Source organism: Lampetra planeri, chromosome 3 (assembly GCF_965212315.1).
Source record: "Lampetra planeri chromosome 3, kcLamPlan1.2.h2, whole genome shotgun sequence".
NCBI classification, from domain to species: Eukaryota; Metazoa; Chordata; class Hyperoartia; order Petromyzontiformes; family Petromyzontidae; genus Lampetra; species Lampetra planeri.
Genome location: NC_136109.1, coordinates 26,594,908 through 26,618,175, shown reverse-complemented (window position 1 = coordinate 26,618,175; position 23,268 = coordinate 26,594,908). Strand labels below are relative to the sequence as shown.

Below are 23,268 nucleotides of genomic sequence, written 5' to 3'. Positions count from 1 at the left end.
GGCACATAGTCTCGCTATGAAGAGGGGGGGAGGGCATTGGATAGGGCACTCGTCCCCCCCCCCCCCCATTTCATTCCTTATACCAGGCCACTTGCCAACCATGCTTCATCACTGATGAAGCCCCATGTGTACATCAATACGTTATGCATATACATAAAGGGGGTGGGCGGGGTCTTGTTAATAGTACTCAAATTGTCTGCAATGTGGCCCATCTTGCCGTATCATGTAAGCCGAACAGGTTTGTGAGCCTGGCCAGTACCATAGGCACAAGAAAGCGTGTTTGGGAATACCATGAAGCTCGCTGTAGGCTTCGGCTGGGAGTTGGCCCGAGACATGCTAGTCCAGTAACGGATTCTTGCATCCTTCTGCACAGAACGTTAGTGCATTACTCACCGAGCACGCAAGCGATTCTCTCGTCAAAATGGTCTCGAGACTCAAAAGAGAGGCGTTTCTGTGTAAACACAGTACATTTTTATTTTTTACTTTTTTTCCCACTACACAGCAGAAACAACACAAGCGGCAAGCAGACAGTCTCCCTGAGGAGCGGTAATTATTTGCCGGAGAGATGGAGCGATGACATTGGGACCCGCGCTGGAACAAGATGGATTGCTGTGGCACACGACGCGGTGAGAGACTGCACGCTTTCAAGCCAGCGGCGGATGGAAAATGGCTGGCGGTGGCGACAATGACGATGGCAAAGATTTATTGTCCGCTGGTGCAACATAACAGGATCTATTTTCTTTAAACTTTGCTGAAAAGAAATATTTAAACTAATACTCTTTGATGCCAACTTGGCAACATAAATACATTTTTTTTTACTTTACCGAGAAGTTACGAGCTTGTCACGTTACCGGGATTATTTAAGGCGGAGTTCGGGAGGGAGAGGGAGGGGAGAGAAAGAGGGGAGAGTGGGAACCACAGGAGTCTGGAGAGGAGGAGTGGGTTCATTTTGCCAAGGGGGGGGGGGGCAGGGGAAGAAAAAAAGAGAGTAGCCATAAAGAGAGAGAGAGGAGAGGAGCGGCAGCAGGCAGGCAAGGCAGGGGGTGGGGAAGTGGCCTCTACGCGTTGTCCGTGCATTTGAAAGCGGTTTTCTCTCCCAAAGACATTAACGCAAAGCGCCCCCCCCCACCTGATGTCAGGGCAAGGCTTCACGATCTTTTGTAGCCACAAAAAGCGCAAGCGGTTGAGGTTTTTGCATTTGGCTGGTTGGTTGCGCATGCTCGCGCGCACACACTGTGCGTTACTAGCGTAAAAAACGTTATGACATTTTTAGTTGCGGCGGTGCCGCGGTGGATGCTGCGCTGTACTATGAACCTGACCACCTTGGATCGATTCACGGCAAGCGGCATCTCAACTGTTAGCCACCCAGCACTGACCAAGCGAAGCGAAGTACGGTCAAACAACCTCCACAAGGCGTGGGGAGATGACTACATCCAGCTGTAGAGTGATGAGGGGCTGTAAATAATTGTGAAATTAAAATGTTGTAGTGTATTTTGGTGGGACCATGGAAGCACTCGATCAGTACAACAATTATTTGTGTACGCAAATTAAATATGAATAACTCGCACAAGGAACCATACAGTCGGTTTAGTTACCTACTACTACAGCCTTGTTACTGAACGAGGTTTAGTTGGGTGCAACAATCTACAAAGAGTTGGTGGCTCACACAGAGATGATGTTGCGCACGCAACACAACAACATGGCCATGAGGTGGCTGTCGGGTGAAAGGACAGCAATTGTTTCCGAGTTGCTACTTACGTTAATTGTGTGTGTACACGTGGATGAGACATAAGACTCAGCGAGACTTTCCTGAGCACAATTAAGTAGAAGAAAAAAACAACTCGAATTGTACGAGTATTTATCACGGGCCGGCAACCTAAGTTTGATTCCAAAGCCGTGGGTAATATCTGTGCTTAGTAACCTGCACTGACTAGCGTGGTGAAGTATGGTCACACGACGGCTGTGACTCACGCGGCGTAGCCAAGCCTTTATCCAGCAGTGAACTGACACAGGGGCTCAACAACAACCAGTGGCAGCATCCGTCCAAGGATTCCTTTAAACAACAAGAAATACGGCTGAAGGGTTCGGAGGTCCGGGCCCTCGGCACTGATGTCACCGCCGCAGAGGGCCCGTCTCCACCTCCTCCTCACGCTGCTCCATCTCCCGCCCTGTCGCAAACGGAAACACGGCGTTAGAATTCAAACGGTGGCGGCGCGCCAATCGGCGTGGCGGCGGCGGCGGCTTTTGTGGCGTATTCCCGCAAAGCAAACGAAGTGGCCGAGAGGAGCGGGAAAAAGTCTCACCGCTCCGTGGGTCGTATCTCCTGAAAACCGTCCTCTTCTTCCCGTCGCTTCCCACGACGGTCTTGCGCTCCTCTACCGTCTGGTGGTTAACGCGCGCCCACAAAACATGCAAATCCGTCGCCAACAGCTACATAACGCGGCTTACACTTGTACGATTACAAGTGCTTTGGTTGTGATCCGCTATCGGATTAAGGGGCTCCTCCACGTCATGCGGGTCTCTCTGTGGGTAATTTGACCACAGTTCACCGCGCTGGCCAGTGCAGATTGGTGAAGGCGGGGGGCAGAGATGTTGTCCCATAGTACAGTACAACAATCGACTTTGCTGCACTGCCGAGTGAACGTTAATTACATACATGTATAGATGTGCAAAAGAACACACAAACACACACACGGGTGCCTATTTTAGGGCAGAGCATCTGAAGCAACTGTTGTTAGCGACCACCTATTTAGGCCAATATGGAACACTAAACAATAGTGGGGCCTATACTACCACGCACGCCCGGCTGCCTCTGTCTTGCAAGTGATCTCAACACTATGCAACTATTATTGGGCAGGGATTGTAGCGAGTTGTTTTCTAAACCATAACATCACCACTGCTCTAACACAAACAAGAAGCCGCATGACGGACATTCACAAATGCATACACTTACGCGAGCACACACGAACACACACACACACGCCGGCATTCATAGCAATCAGTCAAGAAGAAGAGATATACGAGTTAAGGACTTTTCATTCAAATTACCATCATGACAACGCCTTAAAGGGAAAAGCGTGGAACCCCTTTTAAGAAAGATATCCAAGTAAATTGAATGCTTTTTTTTATCATTAAAAAGGCTCAACAGTAACGCAATGGTTAAAACGGTCGATTCTTTGTGAGCAGTGAAAGCCGTGCGGTTAAAGGGAAAAAAAAAAACGAGCGAGTCTACTTAATTGCTGCGCTTGCCATCTCTCAAATCCTCGCATGCGTTGTTAAACCTATTTTTTTCAAACTATAGCGTGGCTTAAGTGCCGTTTCTTTTTTTTGGGTGAGGAGGCAGGGAGGAGCGGGGTGGGGGGGGTGCAGTTTTGACGGCCTGGTAATGAAGTAGAAGGCAGAGCCAAATGAAAGGCAGTGAGGCGGAAGGACGGAGCGTGTTTGAGAGAGGGCCAGAATGCAGGAGACCGAAACGTTACGAGAGATGGCAAGAGAGAACGACGCGTAGACGGGCGGCAACTTCTTAACGGACGGAACGCGCACGGGACTTTTTCTTTTGTACGGCTAACGTAGACGTAGAGCAACGACTACAATTCTAGATTTGAAGCTTTCGTGACTGCATGGATTCATACTCTTTGGTTTTTTCGGTGAAGTCACGTAGGTAAAAAAATAAAATAAATGAAAACAACTAAATTAAATCACGACACACTTAAGCGGTTGTGCTTTCGCTACACGTTGTCCCCACCTGAAGAAGGACGCTTGTGTTGCGCCCAAAACGTCGTGATTTAATTTAGTTGTTGTCATTTATTTTATTAGATTTTTTACCTACGTGACTTCAACGACTACAATTTCACGTTCAGGTGGTCAAGCTGGATAACCACGTCAGGAGCAGGGGAGTGTACCGCTGTATTTGTGGATCGGGTACCGCATCGCTACATGTTGTACGGTCTGTTCTGGATGACCACAATCGCACATTGGAGAGTTTTCCATTTGTGCATCAGGTATCTGCCATGCATCGTACGGATGCGGTTTCGGGTGGACCATGAGCTTCGCGGAAGATCAAAACTCAGGGATATTCAGCGTTAGGTCACGCATGACACGCAACTCAATTTTTACGATTTGTTTACCCCAACGTGATCGGATTGAATAAGACAGGATTTAATGTTTTCACATTATGCACGAGCTGAAACAAACCAGTCAATACATGAGCATAGAACAACTTGTTTTTTTTATTCTACTGCGTGCAATGGTAGCCGCACACCCATCGGTGTGCAATACACTGGGATGGTGCCGAGCTAATGTAAAAGCTTTTCCTTCAATTTCCACCAACAAAAATGAGCCGAGCAGATTTGTCCGAAGCATTTTTCTCTCTCGTAAATCATCAGGGGGTCCCTCCTCCTCCTCCTCCTCTCCTTTCACTGCCATATCAGGCCTCTTTTTCACCCTTATATCTCTCTCCCTGTGAAAACCCAAAACCTGCAAAGGCCATCACAAGCCCAGATGTCTGCCTCCCCTACAGAGTCCGGGCCCCCAATAAACCCGTCACCCAAGCGCACGCATTAGATTAACGAGGGAACGCAAACGACTTTTAAACGAGTGCTCACGCCCGCCCACCGCGTTTGGTCTCCATGTGTGAGTTACGTTTGTCCCTTTTTACCTTTTAAAAAAAAAAGGGAGAGGGAGTGGAGGCCCTCCACTTTGTTTCCCCCCCTCTCTCTTTCTACTGTCCATGAATCATGGGCATATCGTATATTATGGCTGTTTGCATAAGGAACACAGTTCTGGGTCCGCCGTGCCGCCTGCATGCCGCAAAAGTCTACTTTTATGTCCTCCGGGACAATACGCTCGCGACCCCACGGTCAGGACTTTAAATTACAACTTTTGCCACCCCTTTGCCGTGCTGCTAAAGGGCCTGGGCGAAGCGTCGCTACGAGCAGAAGTCGTACCCGAGTGGGGTTAATGCGGTCGATGTAAATCTCCACGGCTGCCTTGCCCTCTCTCGTTCGATAAAAAGCAAATTACCTTCGGTAAAACGAACAGGGGGCAGGTACTTGAGCGCAGTGATCTACCCGTGCGGTGACTGCAACCACGTGGCAAGGAGGAGGAAGTGGAATCGCTGTCCGGGCTTGCGCTCGTTGAGCCATTTATACAAATGCCTCGCTAACTAAACAAACCGATAAACAACGAAAGAACACAGCTTTCTGTTTCTCGTGTTGGCACGATGTTTCCTGAATTTTAAGTGAACGAAAGCGAAGGCAATAAGAATCCGGCATAATTTACCAATTAATTTAATTCACTTCACGGAAACTAAAATGGAAAGTTAACAAGCGAAAAATAAACTTTACACAATTACCTGATGGAATCCTGCCAAATAACCGTTTCCCAAGCTAAAAATATGAAAAAAAGGTTAGCTTTATAACTTTAGTACATCTACACATTTTCATTCTCACAAAGAGTATAATTCCTACACTTTACTCTCAAGACGTAAACAGAAATAAGGAAATATGCACCAAACAGTATGAGAAACGAAGCACATGTGGATTGTCAGGAAGTGCGGGTTTAAACATCCGCTTCCTTCTCATCTCATTGTAATTTGTGATTTTGTCAATGAATCATCGTTTGACACGAATACTTATTGTAAACAACTCTTCAATGCTTCACGCGAGAGGGAGCCACGCTATTTACTACCGGGCGTGATGGCGCACGCCTGCGATCCAGCGCTTTTTCTGCCAAGGGTTTGGTGGCTTGCGTAGATTTGGTGGCCTGGGGATTGGGCAGTAGAGTTAACGGTGTTCTTAACCTATCTGTGCAGACCTTTAAGGCCCGAATTTTCTCTGGATACTCCAGTTTCCTCCCACACGAAGCCAAACAATGTTTAATATAGGGGTGGGGGAACCTGTGGGACTGTGGACACATGCAACTTCGTTTCATTCAACCCAATGAAAACATGAGGCCTACCATGTTGAAAAAGCCTGCAAACGATGCTTATCCATCACCAACGGTATTTTAGCCACACTAATCGGGTACGAGAGGGAGACATTTTTGACCTGGCAACACTATGATTCTAAATTTGGCAAGCTCAGTCACTTTCCGTCCCCACAAAGGACCTCTTTGCAATGACAGAAGTAGCTGTTGTGCGTGTTAGTGAATGTGTGGCCTGCCAAAGATATGTGAATGTCCTATTCGGTCAAGATAATGGTTTGGAATTGGCCATATATCCAGATGCAGAACCCGATTGATGTTCAGTAAGTATTTCCGGGATAAATAAATGACAAAAATATTGAGATACCGTGAATGCTTAAGCAAAGCAATAAGTGCAATGTTTCTAAGGGTATAATATGGCAGCACAACCTTAATACATCAGTTTCATACCAGTGACAATACCAGTGCTAGCTAATTCATAAGTACGTAAAAATGTAGTTTTGTAAGAAGATAAATTAATCATGTTTAGAATTGTAAGAGCCCCATAACTCTGTCGTCATAAATTTAAAATTAAGTTTATCAGCAGCCGCTTTCCCAAACCTGTGCGAGACATCGGATGCGAGACGACAAATGACATCAACAAGAAACTGGGAGCAGACGTCGTTTCTAATAAGTGAGGGCTGCCTTGTATACAATGGATTGGACATTTGTTTGGAAAAAAGATACTTGGAAAAACTATCGAGTCGCGCGATGAAATTTAAACAAGACTCTCAACGCGGAAATATTTACTTCCGCGGAATTACGAGGGACATTTCTACACGGTCCACGGTTTGTTGACTCGCGAGCAGCACATTTGGTGCGCGTCTCCTCGACAAATGAACAAATCTCTCACGCACGCATGCACACACAAGGATAATAAGTACATGTGGTATTTGCGGCATTCTTCTAGCACAAAGGTGCTCCGGTTCTTCCTTGCAAGCTGTACAGAACATCATCATTTTAAATCTAGTGCAGTACTGGCTGGCAGTGAAAAACCACTCGCAGTGACCGGCGATGTGTAGATTGGCTGGACATTGTAAAACCGTGGGGGTTCTTATCTAAGTGCATGGGACGACCAGGTCGCCGTGTGCGTCCGACTGGAGTTGATGACGACTGTCATCGGCAGAAATTGCCACGCACATCTCAACCAGACAGAATGGTGCACTTTTGGTGCGCGTGCGTACACACGCAAGCAGGCACCCTCACTCATACACACGAGATACGCGGAGCGGAATGTGACGCGACGCGGAGTGAAAATGGCGCCGGGCACTCACCCCGTCGGGCATGGTGACTGTGGAGACCGACACGCTGCTGAAGAAGGAGTGGACGCCGGGGGCGTGGCCCGGGGTGACGGAGGACCGGGGCCCAGGGGTGGATTTGGGCGGTAGTTGGCGCAACAGAGAGTCCAGCCCTTCGGACTTCACGCGCGAGTCCAGATCTTGACAAACGCGCGCACACACACATACACACGCGTGCTTGATTAATGTTGTACGTTAAACCTTAGTGACAGACAGCCGGGGTAAGTGCAGTTGGGGCGCCGCGGTGGTGAGATGTTAAATCCCTCGCCTGATATGCAGGAGGTCGTGGGGTCGATCTCGACCCTGACGCCTGTATATTTGGAGTTTTGATGCTCTCCATGTGGTCGTGTGGATTTTTCTCCAGGTCCTCTGGTTTTCCCTCGACATTTAGAAACACGTGTTTGGAGTATTTGGCTGCTATACATTTCCACGTGATAAGCCACTTCGTTGGGCTATCATTTGTGGCCTGGTCGCTTCTGAAAAAGAGCTTTAAAACTTAGGTGGGCCTTACTTCGTAAAATAATTTTCTTTTTGTTTTTTGTTGAGATGCCAAGCACCTATTAAGGTCGGCATTGCACGACGATGCAGTGTGTCCAGTAGGCATATAACGATGCATCGATTAAAGGTGATTACTACGTGCACAACACATGCTCTGACTTGCACTTGTGAGAATTGGTTATTTACAATTTGTGGACATTATTTTTTATACAGTTACGTTGAGGCTGATGGAGTCAACAGAACTGTACAAATGGGGCAGACGAAACAAGAAACTATCCAATGCGGACTGACAAAATATGACAAAATATCTTCCTGTTTTGAATCGTGACCATAATTCATACAGTTGCTGTGGGGGGGTATAAGGTACCATGCATGCAGTGTGACATTTGTAATTCAGTGCTGATGTTCACAGAAAAACAGAGACAACCTATTTTAGTCTGCACTAACGTGGAGGAGACCCAGGCCAGATTCATGCATCACATACTTTTACTGTGCAGAGCCCATGGTAAAAATTGCTGTACAGCGCAAGGCGCAAAACTGCAGAGTTATAATTTACCCATTTCAAGTGGATGGACTACCAACTTGCAGATTTGAAATCAAGCATGGTGCAGCTGTTAAATGAACACAAACGCTTAATCTCTCCAGCAATATTTTTTTTCATTTAGCCGAAATCTCGCAATTGTGTTCAAATGACAAAACCACAGTGGCGATGCCTGTGCAATATAAAATGGGCGATCACCTGGTACAGCAATGAACGCTTGGCGAAATTACTTTAATTAGTGCTTTCAAAACTTCCTGGATGATTCAAGCTTGAATAAAAAAAACACCTGTGCATAGGATTAGCAGCGGGTGCACGCAGTGACGGGAGAGTTTATAGAAAATGATGGCATTAAGGCTACTTTTAGCGGCACGGCAAGTGTTTTTCTCTGCGTTTGCGTAGTTACGTGGTTTCTGTAATGGCGTACGTGCGGCGTGGCACGCAGACATATGTTAAATTTGCTTCCTAGTGGCGCATACGCACGCACGCATGCGCACAAGCGGGGACACGGGCCGCAGGCCGCGGCTTACCCTGGTCCTCTTTGACTGCGGGATGGTGCATGGGTGGCTGGAAAAATCCTCTCCTAAAAAAATCAAACTGAAAAACAAAAGAAAAATCAAAACGCCCAGCAAAAAATAGATTCATAGTTAATACATCGTTGTGTGGCACTTTCGTCAATCCACTGCTGGATGGATGCGTCACCAAGGCATGTTTATCACGGGAGTTGGGGGTTGTTTGACCATACTTCGCCACGCTGGTCAATACGGGGTAAAGGGAGGAGCCCAGGATCGGTCCAGATATAAGTTGTCACTGATGTTAGCCGTGGCCATGAATTGAACTCTGGCCAGCGGTTCTTAGCACAGTGCGATTTAATACAGCACCATATTTGTGTAAAAATGCAAATAACAGACATTTGTTGCAATAAGCATCTTACCAGCCTCATTTTTAGTTGAAAAATACACCACAAAATGGCGTTTTGAAAAAGTGGGATCACGGCATATTACATACTGAGCACTTGTACCCAAAATGTACATATATAAATAAAATAAAACCTTACAAAACCTGAACGTTAGATCTTTTGTACGAAACAACGGGCACAGAACGTACTGCAAACAGCAACAAGGCGACCAAAAAAAAGCACTGCGGGCTGTAGATCAGTGGTCTAGTTACAGACCGTGACTTTGAGGCGATTTAGTCCCAGTTACACATTAACGGGGTCGCAATCAGCCGTGGCCGGAATGTAAGCGAAAGGGTGGCGAGCGTGCAGCGCGCGCAACCGGCGATCTCATTTTAATTCAAAATTAAGGCCAAGTGAGAGAGAGAGGGAGGGACGTGGTGGGTGGGAGGCGAGAGGGGAGGTGTTTGGAGTGCCCACAAAATAAATAAATGTCACGGGCTCGGTCGTAAATTACCGCGGTGCTCGCCCGCCAAAACATAAATCGAGGACGGTTTCGTTGATTTCACCCGTCGAGAACGAAACGCGCCGGGTTTCCATATCCATCTCCATCAGCCCCGCCACTTTTATGGTGACGAATCGAATTCCAAAGGGAACGCTACATTGTTCAGGCAAAGTTTTTGATCCTTTTTTTGGGGGGGATTTTTGTTTTGTTTTTAAACTCTACGGCTTTTCAGCACTCCCTCTCTTTATGTATATTTTTTTCACACGTCCTAAGCGTGAATTTCGTCTTGTCAAACTGTTGTTTCAAGTCAATCTTGCATTGACGAGCGATGGGAGAATCGCACGGGTTTATGCAAACTCGCCGTCTTCCCACGAGCAACCAAAGAGCATTCCGCATTCAACCACAAAACACAATCTAGTCACTCCAAATAATCCTTGTAAAAAGCAGGACGCTTGCGTTTAAACAAATGAAGACAATGAGATTCCAAAATGAATTATAACAAAATTTTAAAACTCTAATGTTTGCTGGACATGCTTTTGTTATTCTCAGTAAACAAAAAATCTAAAATAAAATATAATAACAAAAATGCAGGCAGTGACTATTTACAATCAGATGGGGCAAGGAAACGTTCTAAACCATTGTGGGGGTGAAAAAGTTAATATAAAAAAACCAATAAAAAGTCTCACCATTAATTGCACCGTGGTATTTCACAACCGACGTACAGAAGAATCAGAACGAACTTAAACAAATTTGCAAACGAACAAATACCAAGTCGAATGGTCTGGAGGGATGTGCTGGCAGCCCGTCGAACGATCCCCGGTTGCTGGGCGGCGAGCTGTCCACGGGAGGCCGCCGCGGGTCCCCGCCGTGGCCCCCACCTCTGCCCGGGAGCCCCCCACGGGAGGGAGTGTGGGGTCCGGCACGAGGTTCGTCGTCGGGGCTCTTGAGCATGTAGTCTCGGAGAGATTGTCCTTCCTTGGGGCCCGGCTGGCCATCAGGCCCTAGAAGCAAAGGCAGGTCTACCGTGAAAATAGGAAGTTGGCACAAATTCTGTTACGAAACCATTATTTTGGTGTATAAGTGTTGGATTTTTTTGAGTATTTATATATTATTCCCACTTACGATCCATGTGCATGATAATCAAATTCATAAGTGTCGCTAAAAGCCCCACTCAAAGGAAAATAAAGTAAAAGGATAAGCATTATCTTGCTATAATTCACACGGTGTTCAACTAAAATCCATGCGACTTAACCAAGGTAACACATATAATTTTGGTCTTTCGGAAAAGTCACGTAGATAGGTTAAAAGAAAATAACAAAATAACAAAAAACTACGTTTCGATCGCAACACAAGCGGTCGACCGTTTGCGTTGCGATCAAAACGTTGTAGTTTTTTGTTATTTTCTTTGAACCTATCCACGTGACATTACCGAAAGACCCAAAGAATATGAATTCCTGCAATCACGAAAGCTTTAAGTCAAGATTCAAGGTAACACATTTAAAACAATGATGACATTCTGTCAATTTTAACAGTACTCTTGGGGTAAATATTGATCACAATTAAAAGTGTTAATTATTAATGATTAAAATTCCTCACTTCGAGGTTCAAAACAAAATGCACGATGCTTGGAAATCCACACAAGACAAAGCATAATTAGAGGATGATCCTATTAGACACAAAAACAACGCTTTTAATATTTATCCACCAGGTCTCAAATACAATTAATATATGGTTCGCTTCACATCAACTGCCGGTATTTTAAACTAGAGGATTGGACTGGACTGAAATAAGTGCCACATTTTAATGTTTATGTTCAGTCTTCTTTTGTAATCATCAGTGGCCAGGCTGAGACCACCGAATTCTTATTCATACATGACCTCGACTCAGAAGCTGAGACTCAAATCTATGATCTTGATATTGTTTGACTGCGATTTTTTTTCCAGGCGATACACACAGTGACCACATAGTTGACCTGCGCCAGAGGTGCCATTCATTCGAACTGCTGATACAGTATCTCCGAACCACCACTTGAAGCGTTTCAGCAATCCTACATAAGTATCGGGCGATAATGTAACATCACGTGATGTGGCTGGGCTTCCTGATGGAGCGAGTGCATGGCCAGAGGGTAGGGGAGGGCATCAATCCGGACAAAGCCCGACGTGACACCACAGCAATCATTGCAGACTGGTCCGTTAACAATGCCACGCCAAGCCTGCCATGCCTTTATCTTAGAATAACAGTGCCTGATGCTCAACAGAGCGAAAGGTCTTGATAACAATCATTTTGTTGATCTCTCTGCGACGGAGAAGGACCGTTGCTGAAACGTCGCCCATTAAATATTTTTCCCGCTTTAGAGCGAGGAGCGTTATTGACAGATGTATGTTGAGTTTCTGCTTATTTCTGCATGTGCACTACTGCCAACGCAGTATAGCAATTAAAAAAATGGTTGTTTAAGTTCCTTGTAAAGGTCACCGATGTGCACAACGGGGCTTAGCGCCGGCACGGTTGTGGCCGCGGCATACCGAAGCGACGCGGCGGCTGCGCGATCGTGCTGTCAATGTTCTGGAAGAGCTGCTCCATCTCGTGCAAGATGTTCCCGAAGCCCAGGTTGTCATGGAAACGGAACAGCTCGTCCGGCCCAACGCTCAGGCCGAAGCCGAAGCGCTTGCCGTCGCCCTCTCTGGCCCCGCCCCAACCGGGCGGGAATGAATCGTCGTTCTCGTCGTCATCTGCTAAGAGGCCAAAGCCGCCGAAGTGGTGATCATCATCTTCGTCATCGCGCCACGGACCCCCGAAGAAACTTCCCTCAAAGTCCCTAAAGTGGTGGGGGGAGGAGGGGGAAGATACAATTCGACATTCTTACCGTTATAAGTTTGTTCTCCTTAGACTTATACATTGGTTTGCAATGTTTATTCTGTTGCTTCAGTTTGGCCATTTGAAATACATTTTGTAACGTCTGAACCTTATGGTGGTTACCCCGGGGTACAATAGTACCCTGGCTCTCGCATGATGTGTGCGATTCAGTCATTTTTAGTCTGTTCATGGTCGGCGATGCGGCATTCGACTCATCTCGACGAGCTGTACACTACGATGCACTACTACGGTGCGTACGAACGTTCAGGGTTTCAGCGCAATCGTCCTCGCTGCGTTTCGACATCGCGGAGTGGCACCGATTTCAGATTGATTGGTACCCCAGTCGCGGAGTCAAGTTCACTTCTGGAAAAATTGTGTCCCAGAAATAAAACATTTAATTGCCTCGGCCATTTTGTATTATTTAGTACCCCGGGGTACCGCCATAAGGATCATCTATCCCTCGTTTATGCTATTAGCCACTGTATTGTATAATGAACAAAAACAAAGATCGCCCATATAGCCTTTAACAGACTGTTGGGTAAAGTGCTGTTAGTGAGCACCTATGAAGGTGTGCAAGGAACACGATGGGATGGGGGGTGGCTAGCCCCATGTTCGACAGCCTTTGTCTCCTCATGCTGCTGATGTTTACACACCACACCAGGCAATGATTGAAAGCTGAGTCGACCTAGGGGAGGCCCATAATCAGTTCAGATATTCGCCACTGTTTTTGGTTGTAAGGGCAAATCGAACTCGAGTCGCCGGGTTTGTAGTGCAGTGCTAGGGAGGCTTTCATTGAGAAACGGATTGACAAAGGGCTGTATCATTATATTGTGTTCCGCATTATCCAATTGAAGGAATATTAGCTTTAACGTGTGGTTCTCACACCCAAAACGCTACAGATTAATTAAAATCCCAGTTGAGCATTGACTCAGCTGTTCATCATTCTTATAGCTAAAATGGGTATTTCTATGTAAAAATAAAAATACGGTGATAGTAATCTAGAGGTTGTTCTATGCGTTGACTTGCAATAGGAATGTGGAATTTCCACGACTCGCTCAGCGCAATAAACATAAGATAAGGACCGTCTTACACTTGTTTGAACGGGAAACCACCGTCTCATATTTTTCCTTCGAAGGAAGTTATTTTAACAAATGCGTTGATTTTTGTTTTGCTTTTTATGCTTGTGCACCACTGCGGACGCAGTATCGCCAAACAAATGATATCACTTGGACCCTTGTTTCATCAGGCTCCCCCCCAATTGGTTTAACATTGAGTCTATCAGGGTGGAGGTCACACAATGAGAGCAATGGTGGTGGTGAAAAGGCGCTTGCAGCCGAGACAGGCAAGGGAAGGGAAACATGAGTTCAAGTCAATCACATAGCGCCACCACGTGGCATGATCACATTTCGCATCCCCCCCTACCCCAAAATTAAATGTAAGTCCCTTTGCATACCCAATCGACGACAAGGTTGAAGGTTAACCCACACTATACTGAACTTAATAACATTAAAGGTGGTGTTTTTTCGAAGAAGACAATTACCACCGTGTTTTACATGCGTACATTTTTTTTGATAACATGACGATTTATTGCTCATTACACGGTAGTTATAAACCTAATGGTTAATTACACGCGTGTCCAAGAGGTATAACATTGCACACTCAAAACGTGTCCCAACGTGGAAACTATGCGCGGCATGGTCTAACATTAGCGTCCATCGTGGGTTGGGGAGAACCCACATGGCTGCTTGCTGGTTGTGGGATCGACGCGAACTTACAAAACCTCTCGGCCCATCCCCAAGCCCATTCAGATTTTTTTACACGCTTTTATTGAACTCAATGTCTGTTGTTGTTGTTGTCGTATCCTCAAATCTTGTAACTCAATTTTAACCCACTTCCCAATGTGGTATCGACTGCAAACTTCGTATACTTATGTCTTACTGATGACAATACTATATTCTATCATAAAAATATATATTTTAAAACAATATTTTCACACGCTTTCTATTAACTCACTCTGTTGTTGTTGTTGTTGTCGTATCCTCAAATATTGTAACTTAATTTTAACCCACTTCCCAATGAGGCGTCGACTGCAAACTTGGTATACTTATGTCATACTGATGACAATACTACATTCTATCATTAAAAATAAAATATTTTAAACGATCTTTTTTATATGTTATGTTTCGGCTTGGGTCTAATTGTCCAGGCTCAACTGACGTTGGCTGTAAATCACCACGGCCCCTCACGTTATTCAAGCTTCGGGGCCACTTCCTGGAGTCGTGGAGTTCTGCTATAACTAGTATGGTACATTTCATTAAAGCGTGTTTTTTTTTAATATTACTTATTTTTGTCTTTTTTTCTCGCACATCTTTGTGAAGACAACTGTGCGGTGCCGGTGGCTTATTAATAAAACGTCGAGTGTCACCACTGACCGCCGACGGGTTCGGTTCGATCGCCTGGCACGGCAGTTGAAATGGGGGTCAATTTCTTAACCCCTCCCGGCCCCCACCCCGCCTCTGTCTACCCAGCAGCATACACAGCGACACTGTGAAGTCAATCGGCAGGTCATATGCGGTGGGCTAAATTGTGGATGCCGTCTGGCCAGACGTGGGAAGAGTAGGCCAAATACCCGCAAAAGGGGCTCTCTGTGTAGGTCCTTCTCTGGCCCCATAATGGGCGAGAATAAGCAATTGTAGGGCTGCTGCATTTTTACCCCTTTACCAATTTCAGAAAGTACAGCTTGTGATTATAAAGAAACTGCCGTGGGTAAGTCCTTCATACCACCCAACGATGTAACTAACACCCACGGCTCTTTTGTCAATCCACTTTTGGACGAGGGCCTTCCCCCACGCCGTGTGGGCGATTTGACCATACTTCACCACAGCGGTAAGTGGGCGGGGAGTGTATTCGTTGCAGCAGTGTAGGATGTTGACACATCGCCCTCTGCTTCACAGCACGTAGCAATCCACAGGCTATTGTGGTCAGTCACGGGGAGCGGTAGTGTAGTGGTTAGCGCGCTGCACTACGAACCCGGTGGACCCTAGTTGGATTCCCGCTAACGGCTACCGCCAGTAACGAATATCTGAACCGGTCCAGGGCCTCCTCAAGTTCGACTCAGCCTCAAACGAGTAACTGGTGCGTTGTGTAAACATCGCCACTGGGGAGATAAAGGCGGCCGGGCATGGTGCTGGCCTTCGTGTGCCGTTCCGGCCTTCATAGGTGCTTGCAAACAGCACGTGCCCCAACAGTCTGCTATCTTGTATTTGTGGTCATACGTTCAAGCACCATCTCGTATCAAATCTGTGTCGTTTGTGACATCTGATTAACTAAAACTGCACTACTTCATACTTCGTGAGCTGTAGAGCTGTTTAACAAAAAGGATGATAGACGTGTGCAGAGTTGTAATTACATTCGGGTGAATATGGGGCAGGCGAAGCCTGAGCACTGCAGTATTATTATACGTGCACGAGGGCCCCTTGGGAGTTTATTTTCAGTCGGTAACAATGCTGCGGTGACACAGCTGTCCTTGTAGGCCGCTGTACGTGAGCTGTATCGTTCAGTTTCGTTCCGACAAACGGGGCACTACTTTTTCTTTTGCTCAATATGTTCAACGTTAATAAAAGGTATCCAAGCAAAAAGTTCTCCACGCATTATCCTGCAGTTAATGAGAAAAGTGTAATTTATTGGCGCACTATATTGACTGCGTATTGAGACATAAAAAACTGTTGAGCTCGATTTTCAACCAATCAGCATCGAAAATGTAAGTAGGTCAGAGCCAAAATGAAGCCAATATCACTACGCACATGTAAACATGGAGGAGGACTTAAGCAGCGCAACTTCATCTGATAGCAGCGATCAAGCTCGATTAACACAGGTATGTGTACTCACTTGAATTGAATGTTATGCAAGTTAATATATTGCCAACTGGGTTTATAATTTATTCTTCATATCTTTAATATCGGACTTCTTCGTGAGGCGGCTCAAATACAATCAGATGAGAGCATTCTGACACACATTCGTGGGAAAGACTGCATTGCAATCGAGGTCCGATACCACAAATCCTGCTATCGAGATTACACAAGATTTCTCAGCAAAACTGAAAAACATATAGGTAGGTACAAAAAAATGTTTGTTCACAAATCTGTGGGGTCACTCCAATTACATTTACATATTGCGTGTGAATGCAATGTAATTCCATAATCTAAATATTTCTCTATAGAAGGTAGGGCTTTAAATATACATGTCCTATCTAATGCTCTGACTGGAGCCTTCACTTAGCAACAGTGAGACGTATGCTGGCATGGTATTTTGCATATGACCGCCAAAATTATGCAAGGTACCTATCAGCATATTGGGTCGAGATGATCAATCTTCCAAAGACTCATCCACACTGCTATGAAGAAGTTACTGCAAAAGGAAACTGGACAGTACAGCGTAAGGATGCTAACAGGTTCTCATCCATAGCTTGTGACCAAGCAATAGAACAAACCTGCAACCGTGATTCAAAGACCAAAGGCGGCATAACTGCGATAACATTGAACAGAGGTGCCGTCCAGCGATGGATACTGTCTCATCCTGAACGTTCTGCAATCACAAGGCAGTGTGAAATGATGGCTGGAATGCAACATGAAGAGAGGGGTCATAAAGAGTTGGATGCAACAAGAATTGCAAAAGACAATGCTGCTGTTATATCTTTGGTTTCAGCGGTTGAGCCTATGATCAATCCCTTGCTGCCTCATTAAGATCTTGTATGTATTAGCTCTGGTGTTGTTGCTACAAAGACTGTCAGAGATGACATACAAAGTGCTTGTGATAAAGGTGAAACAGCTCTGAAATTTTTCATCCAAGATCGAGTCCAATCATCAAAAACAGACTTCTTCTCTCCAATAAAGTCCTTGAAGCTCACTACGTTTGGGGATCAAATGAAGAAATCATCCAAGACAAAAGATGGAAATCAAGTCATTCTAAAAAATGACAGGAGACTCTTTGCACGACTGTTAGTGATAAGTCAATCCCTGTCTGTAAACTTGAAAGAGATTCTGACATATTCACTTGGCAATATCTCATCCCCGCTAGCAAGCACTGATGGTTCATTAGCCAAAACAAATAAGGCTGCTTTTCTAGCTTGTTTAGAATCGAAGAACAAGGACTGTCACGTGAACAAGACTGTTGGTGATAATGGTGCCCTACTAATAGATGGCATGGCATTGATCAGGAGTCTCAAGAATATACCAGACACATTCGGTGAGCTTGCTGATGATCTTCTTCAACTTATGATTAAGATGGGTAGAAAGTTCAGTTGTCCAAGGGTCGATTTTGTCATTGATCACTACCCGGCAGTGAGCATCAAAAATGCTGAACGATCAAGACGTGCTGTTGCTGGACAACAATTACTGCAAATATACAGCATCAAGCAGAAGACTCCAAGTCAGTGGACCAAGTTTCTAGCCAGTGGTGAAAATAAAAAAGCCTTGACAGACTTTCTCTTTGAGACATGGAGAACTGTGCCTTTACAAGCAGCTGGAAAAGACATAGCTATCTTTGTGGCACACAGAAATGTATGTCATCAACTCACTCTTAAAGATGGCATTATGTCTAGTCAAAGAGGTAGAATCTTTGACTTGTGACCATGAAGAAGCTGACACGAGGCTCCTACTTCATGCAAAACATGCCTGGAGTGAACTTTATAATAAGATAATCATCCAGAGTCCTGACACTGATGTTGCTATCATTTCACTTTCAATAATGGCTAAGCTTCCCTCAGCAAAGATGTACTTTCTGACAGGAACAAAAGACAGGCAAAGAATGTTCGATCTCCAGGCTATTGGTTCTGCTTTGGGTCCTTCACTAACAGCGGCACTGATAGGACTACACACATTCACTGGCTGTGACTCAACTAGTTCCTTTTATGGGAAAGGAAAAGAGAAACCACTAAATATAGTGTCTGGAAATGCAGAGTACATCCGTGCATTTGTTGCTCTTGGGAGGCAATTTGAAATGGACAGCACCACATTTGTGACCATAGAACGTTTTGTGTGTGAGCTGTATGGAGAAAAGGTATCAGATGTTAATTGGGCCAGATACAATAGGTTCTGTGTCCAGGCCTCTTCCGAACAGGCATTACCTCCAACAAAAGATGCACTTACAGAGCACTTCAAGCGTGCTAACTACCTAGCTGCAATCCACAGGAGAGCATTGGATCCTTTTATAAATGCTCCCAGTCCAGACGGCTTTGGATGGATTGTCAAGGATGGTGATCTCATCATATCATGGATGACTAAAGATCCAGCTTCTCAACAGATTTTGGGGTCACTCCACTGTGGGTGTAAGTCTCGTACTTGTACAGGTGGAAGGTGCTCATGCCACAAGGCTGACCTGGCCTGCACTGACCTATGTAAATGTGTTCATTGTGACAATGTGAGATTAACTGAGGATATTGTTTCATGTGAATCTGATAGTGAGGACAGTGATCTTGATATTTAGTGATGTGTATATGATAATAAAATTAATATAGGACATATATATTTAATATAAATCAATCAAAATTCAATCTTGTTTACAATAATCATTGCTGTGAATATGTAGTGCAATTGCTGCTCATGTATGCGAATTGACAATTCACCACTAAATGTGTTATTTTGAAAAGTGCTTTTTTATATATTATAATTTGGCTTAATTCTATTTGTTATTCAGATTTTACCTCAAATATTACCTTTCAATTGGAACAACATAATGAGAAGTAATTGGGATGTTAATGCTACAGCAGAAGTTTTCTTGATAATCTTATCATGTTTACTGTGCATAGATAGCAACTTCAGGTATATCACACATTTCAAACTGGTTTATTTTGTACTTCAAGTGGTAATTCTGCATTTTTGGGTTTATATGATAAACAGGTTTAAAAGTGCAAAATTCCTTATAGTTTCCCTTTTTTCAAAATGGGCACCTTTAGCATCATTTTTCTCAAAAACTGCAAGGTTGTGTGCGGAAAACTTTTTCCTAAGGAATCTCTATATATTTCTGATGTTAAATATGAAAAAAGTAGGTAGTGCCCCACTTGGTGGAACGAAACCCTATTTCTAGGCCTCTTTTAGGCTACCGGCAGCGGCCTATTGGTGTGCCGTCAAGAACCTGCCAACAGTAATATCCTTCGAATGTTTAATACAAAAGTCTGTGGTTTTTTTTCTCTCTCAAATAGTTACATCATCATGAGCTAAGATAATAAAGGCCTCCCCACAAGCTGCCGCCACTTCTGACGATCTCTGTGTTGCAGCAAAATATGTATGTACATGTGATGTATATCGATTTCACTATGGCGTCTCTCTGGCACCAGAGTGTGTAGAAGCGGGCCCGAGGGGGCATGCTTCTGTTGACGCCAGAGAGAGGGCACTTCAGGACATGACAGTCTGGATGAACCTGAGAGGGCACGTGACCAGGAGAGGGTAGCGAGGGGGGCCAAGGGTTGGCGAGAGGGACACGTGACATAAGGCCCAGAACCTTCTAGTAGGATATAGGGCTGGGCCAGGCCACACTCAGGGGCATAAAAGGGAAGTCCTGAGCACCGATCCGGGCTGTCTTCTGGAATAAACCCGCCGTTCTACGTCTCCTCGATCTTCAGTCTTCGGTCGTCACGTTCAGCATCGTGGGTCAGGCAGTACGTTACTGACCTGACCTGGTTATGTAGTTGCCCGTTGTGGTTTAGTCGCTAGTGGAAGTTAGCTACCACCGATGTCGTTATCCCGTACGTTTATGTAGTTACCCTGTCGGGGGTGTTGTAATAAACGTGATTTCTCCAAGTTCTAGTGTGTTTGTCTCCATGGATGACACTACACATTTACTGTCTTATGGTTACTTCTATATTCATAATTCGGTTGCGGGTGCTCAGGTCCTGACGAAATACAAGTTGGCAGCTCTAAAACTTAACAGCAGCGAAGATGGAAATTATGTTTTCATACGGTTAATGAATCGCAAGCACAATACTAGTGCATACCTGTCAAACCCTTATCAGTGCCTACATTTTACAGATCAAGTCAGACCATATTGGTAACCCCGTGCGCCTTATAAATATCAACGTTCATCCTACAAAGTCCCATCACAAGGGAGAAACAGAAATAGACACATTATGTTTGCCCGTATTGAAACGGCTGTACGCCGTGTGGACCTGGAAACTCAATTTTCCTGTACAGTACAATAATACAAATTACATAATACATTTGATCTAAAATGACACTGGAACTGCAATGTGTTACAAAACGTAAAATGACCATTGTAATTGACCCCAGGTCTGCTATATATGTACCGGTATACTGTACTGCAACTGCATTGTGACGGAAAGCCACTTGCTGCAACTACCGCACCTAAAACGATTCCATAAACAACTCTTAAAAGTCAACCAAAAGTTAAAAGGGACCCTGGTTAAGTGGTCAGAGGCAGGAGGGTATGCGGTCAGGTGTCAGTGGGCAGGTTAAAAACTAGTGAACAAGATAATATAATTTCTTGATTCTTTCGGTAAAGTCACGTAGAAGGGAAATAAAATAAAAAATAAAAAAATACAATTGTCACGACGTTTCGGCCACAACGCAAGTAGCCGTCATGAGAATTGTATTTAATTGTTTTTTTTATTTCCCTTCTACGTGACTTTACCGAAAGAACCAAGATGAATCCCTGCAGTCACGAAGGCTTTAAATCGAAAGATAATATATTTGTCTGGTTTCTCCAGTTAAGTACAGGTAATCCCCGACTTACGATGGTCCGACTTACGATATTTCGATCTTACGATGGCGATGACAAAATTGTAAAATATTTTACATTTCGCGCGGCAGGCAAATGCAGCAGCGTACGAGGTACGATGCTGTACGTTGAGACGCTGCCGGGATGTACTTGTACGATGCATGTTAAAAGTTTTTATAGCAGATAGGATTGTTTCCTGAAAAAACTTTCTATGAAATTGCAGTTCATATAGGTAGGCTAAGAATTTACCTTCTTTTTTTACTTTAAATTTTACTGTGCAATACAGTATTGTAATTAATAAATACATACAGTATATAGTTTATACAGTACGGTACTGTAAATTGCTGTTTTGTTAAATTATCACCATTCTTTAAGACTCCTGGGTAGGCTAGGCCATCTTCGACTTACGCTATTTTCGACTTACGATGGGGTCGTCGTAACGCATCTCCATCGTAAGTCGAGGACTACCTGCATTTTTAGATAACGTGCAGGTCATTGGCAGGGCGTGTAGTCGTGGCTGGCTGACGAATAGGGGAAGCATGAGTGGTTAGCTGGCCGTGTTGGTAATGGTTCTGGTGAGAGGGTTACTACAGTGCCGAGTGGTTGGTTGTTTAGAGATAGGGATTGAGATTTCTTGGTTAAGTTTGCTCTTCCCTGCTGCAACGTTGTCAACGTTTTAGTCCACGTCGTTTTAGCTGTGCAACGCACACGTGTAAAGGTGCCCCCGTTGGTGTTATTTGTATACCAGGCAGTAAAGCACAACGCGGACACGTGTAATGGTTATACAGTGCGTGCCACCGAACACCTTAGTGGCAATCCACTGCTAGATGAAAGCCTTCTCCTCACGCCTGTACGGTTCGTGGGTGTTATTTGACCAAACTTCGCCACGCTGGTGAGTGTACAAAGCTGTCAGTGCGGAAACGTGGAAAGCAACAGATTGTGATGGGCTACCCTCATCGTTCATCTCCCGTGTAAAGAGCTCCCGAGCCAGGAATGGAAATTCCTCATTCCTGTGGCGGGGACGAGACTTTACAGAGGGGGATAACCAATGTAGACTTCCCCACAGTGTTTTTGCTGTGTGATTTTATCGACCTCGTATGGATTATGGGCGAGAAAATCCCCTCAAAAACAGGATTTGAACTCGGATTACGCGCTGCTCGTTTCACCAGGCGCATAAACCTGCTTAGCTTTCGCGATCAACCCTCAAGACCGACACACAGCGTGGGAGCATTCATCCAGCAGTGGATTTGACACCGTCCTGCGAAACAAGACTTTATGATTATTATTATGGACGCATTTTGTCACTCACTGGGGGCCGCGACCACCACCACCGCCATGGCCTCGGAGCCCGAACAATCCCCGGAAGAGGTCGTGTAGGCTCATGGGTCGCCGGCACGGGTCCCGGGGTCGAACTCGGTTGGAGATAGGCGGTGGTCGGGGGGGGGGAGTTGAACTGCGGGCTGCCGCCCTATCGGCCGAGCGTTGTAATGAGCCTCTCAGCTCTTGTTGGGAGCGGTGGGGAAGAGAAGACGCGAGGCGGTGGATGACCCGAAACGGTGGAAAACGACGAATGACGTCACGCAGCATGTTCTAGAAGGATGACGCAAGCGCCGGCGGTGTGAGGTCACGCAAGCAAAAAAAAGGCTTTCCAGATGCGTGACGTCACGCGAGCAAGAAGACCCTCAAGCTGTGTGACGTCACGCGAGCTCTAAGGCCATTCAGGCTGTGACGTTAAGCGAACGCGATGGTTTGCAAGTTGTGACGTTACGTGGGCGCTACCTTTGCATAAAATGAGCTTTGACGATCTCGCGTCATAACACAGAGAGACTCGAGGAACGCCTTTTGTTATCGTGCGCGCTGTGACGCATTTACGCAGCATCTTGCAAAAAACGTTGTGACGTCTCCCCCCCCCTTCTCCCCAACCCCGGCGTTGCCCATCCGCGTGCGTCACGACTCCATCGAAACGTCGCGCCTCTCGATGAACTCGTGC

The 23,268-nt window shown here is 45.4% G+C and overlaps 1 protein-coding gene across 1 annotated transcript; it reads right to left on the bottom strand.

The window, feature by feature from the left end:
• Nucleotides 1–440: 440 nt before the first annotated feature.
• Nucleotides 441–22,889, bottom strand: HAX1 (HCLS1 associated protein X-1). Its single transcript, XM_078592493.1, has 7 exons — nt 22,588–22,889; nt 12,218–12,510; nt 10,464–10,696; nt 8,826–8,892; nt 7,236–7,399; nt 2,304–2,382; nt 441–2,168 (listed from the first exon to the last, which is right to left on the bottom strand). The coding sequence occupies exons 1-7, from the start codon at nt 22,863–22,865 to the stop codon at nt 2,113–2,115; spliced, it is 1,170 nt and encodes a 389-aa protein (XP_078448619.1). The 5' UTR covers nt 22,866–22,889; the 3' UTR covers nt 441–2,112.
• Nucleotides 22,890–23,268: the final 379 nt, after the last annotated feature.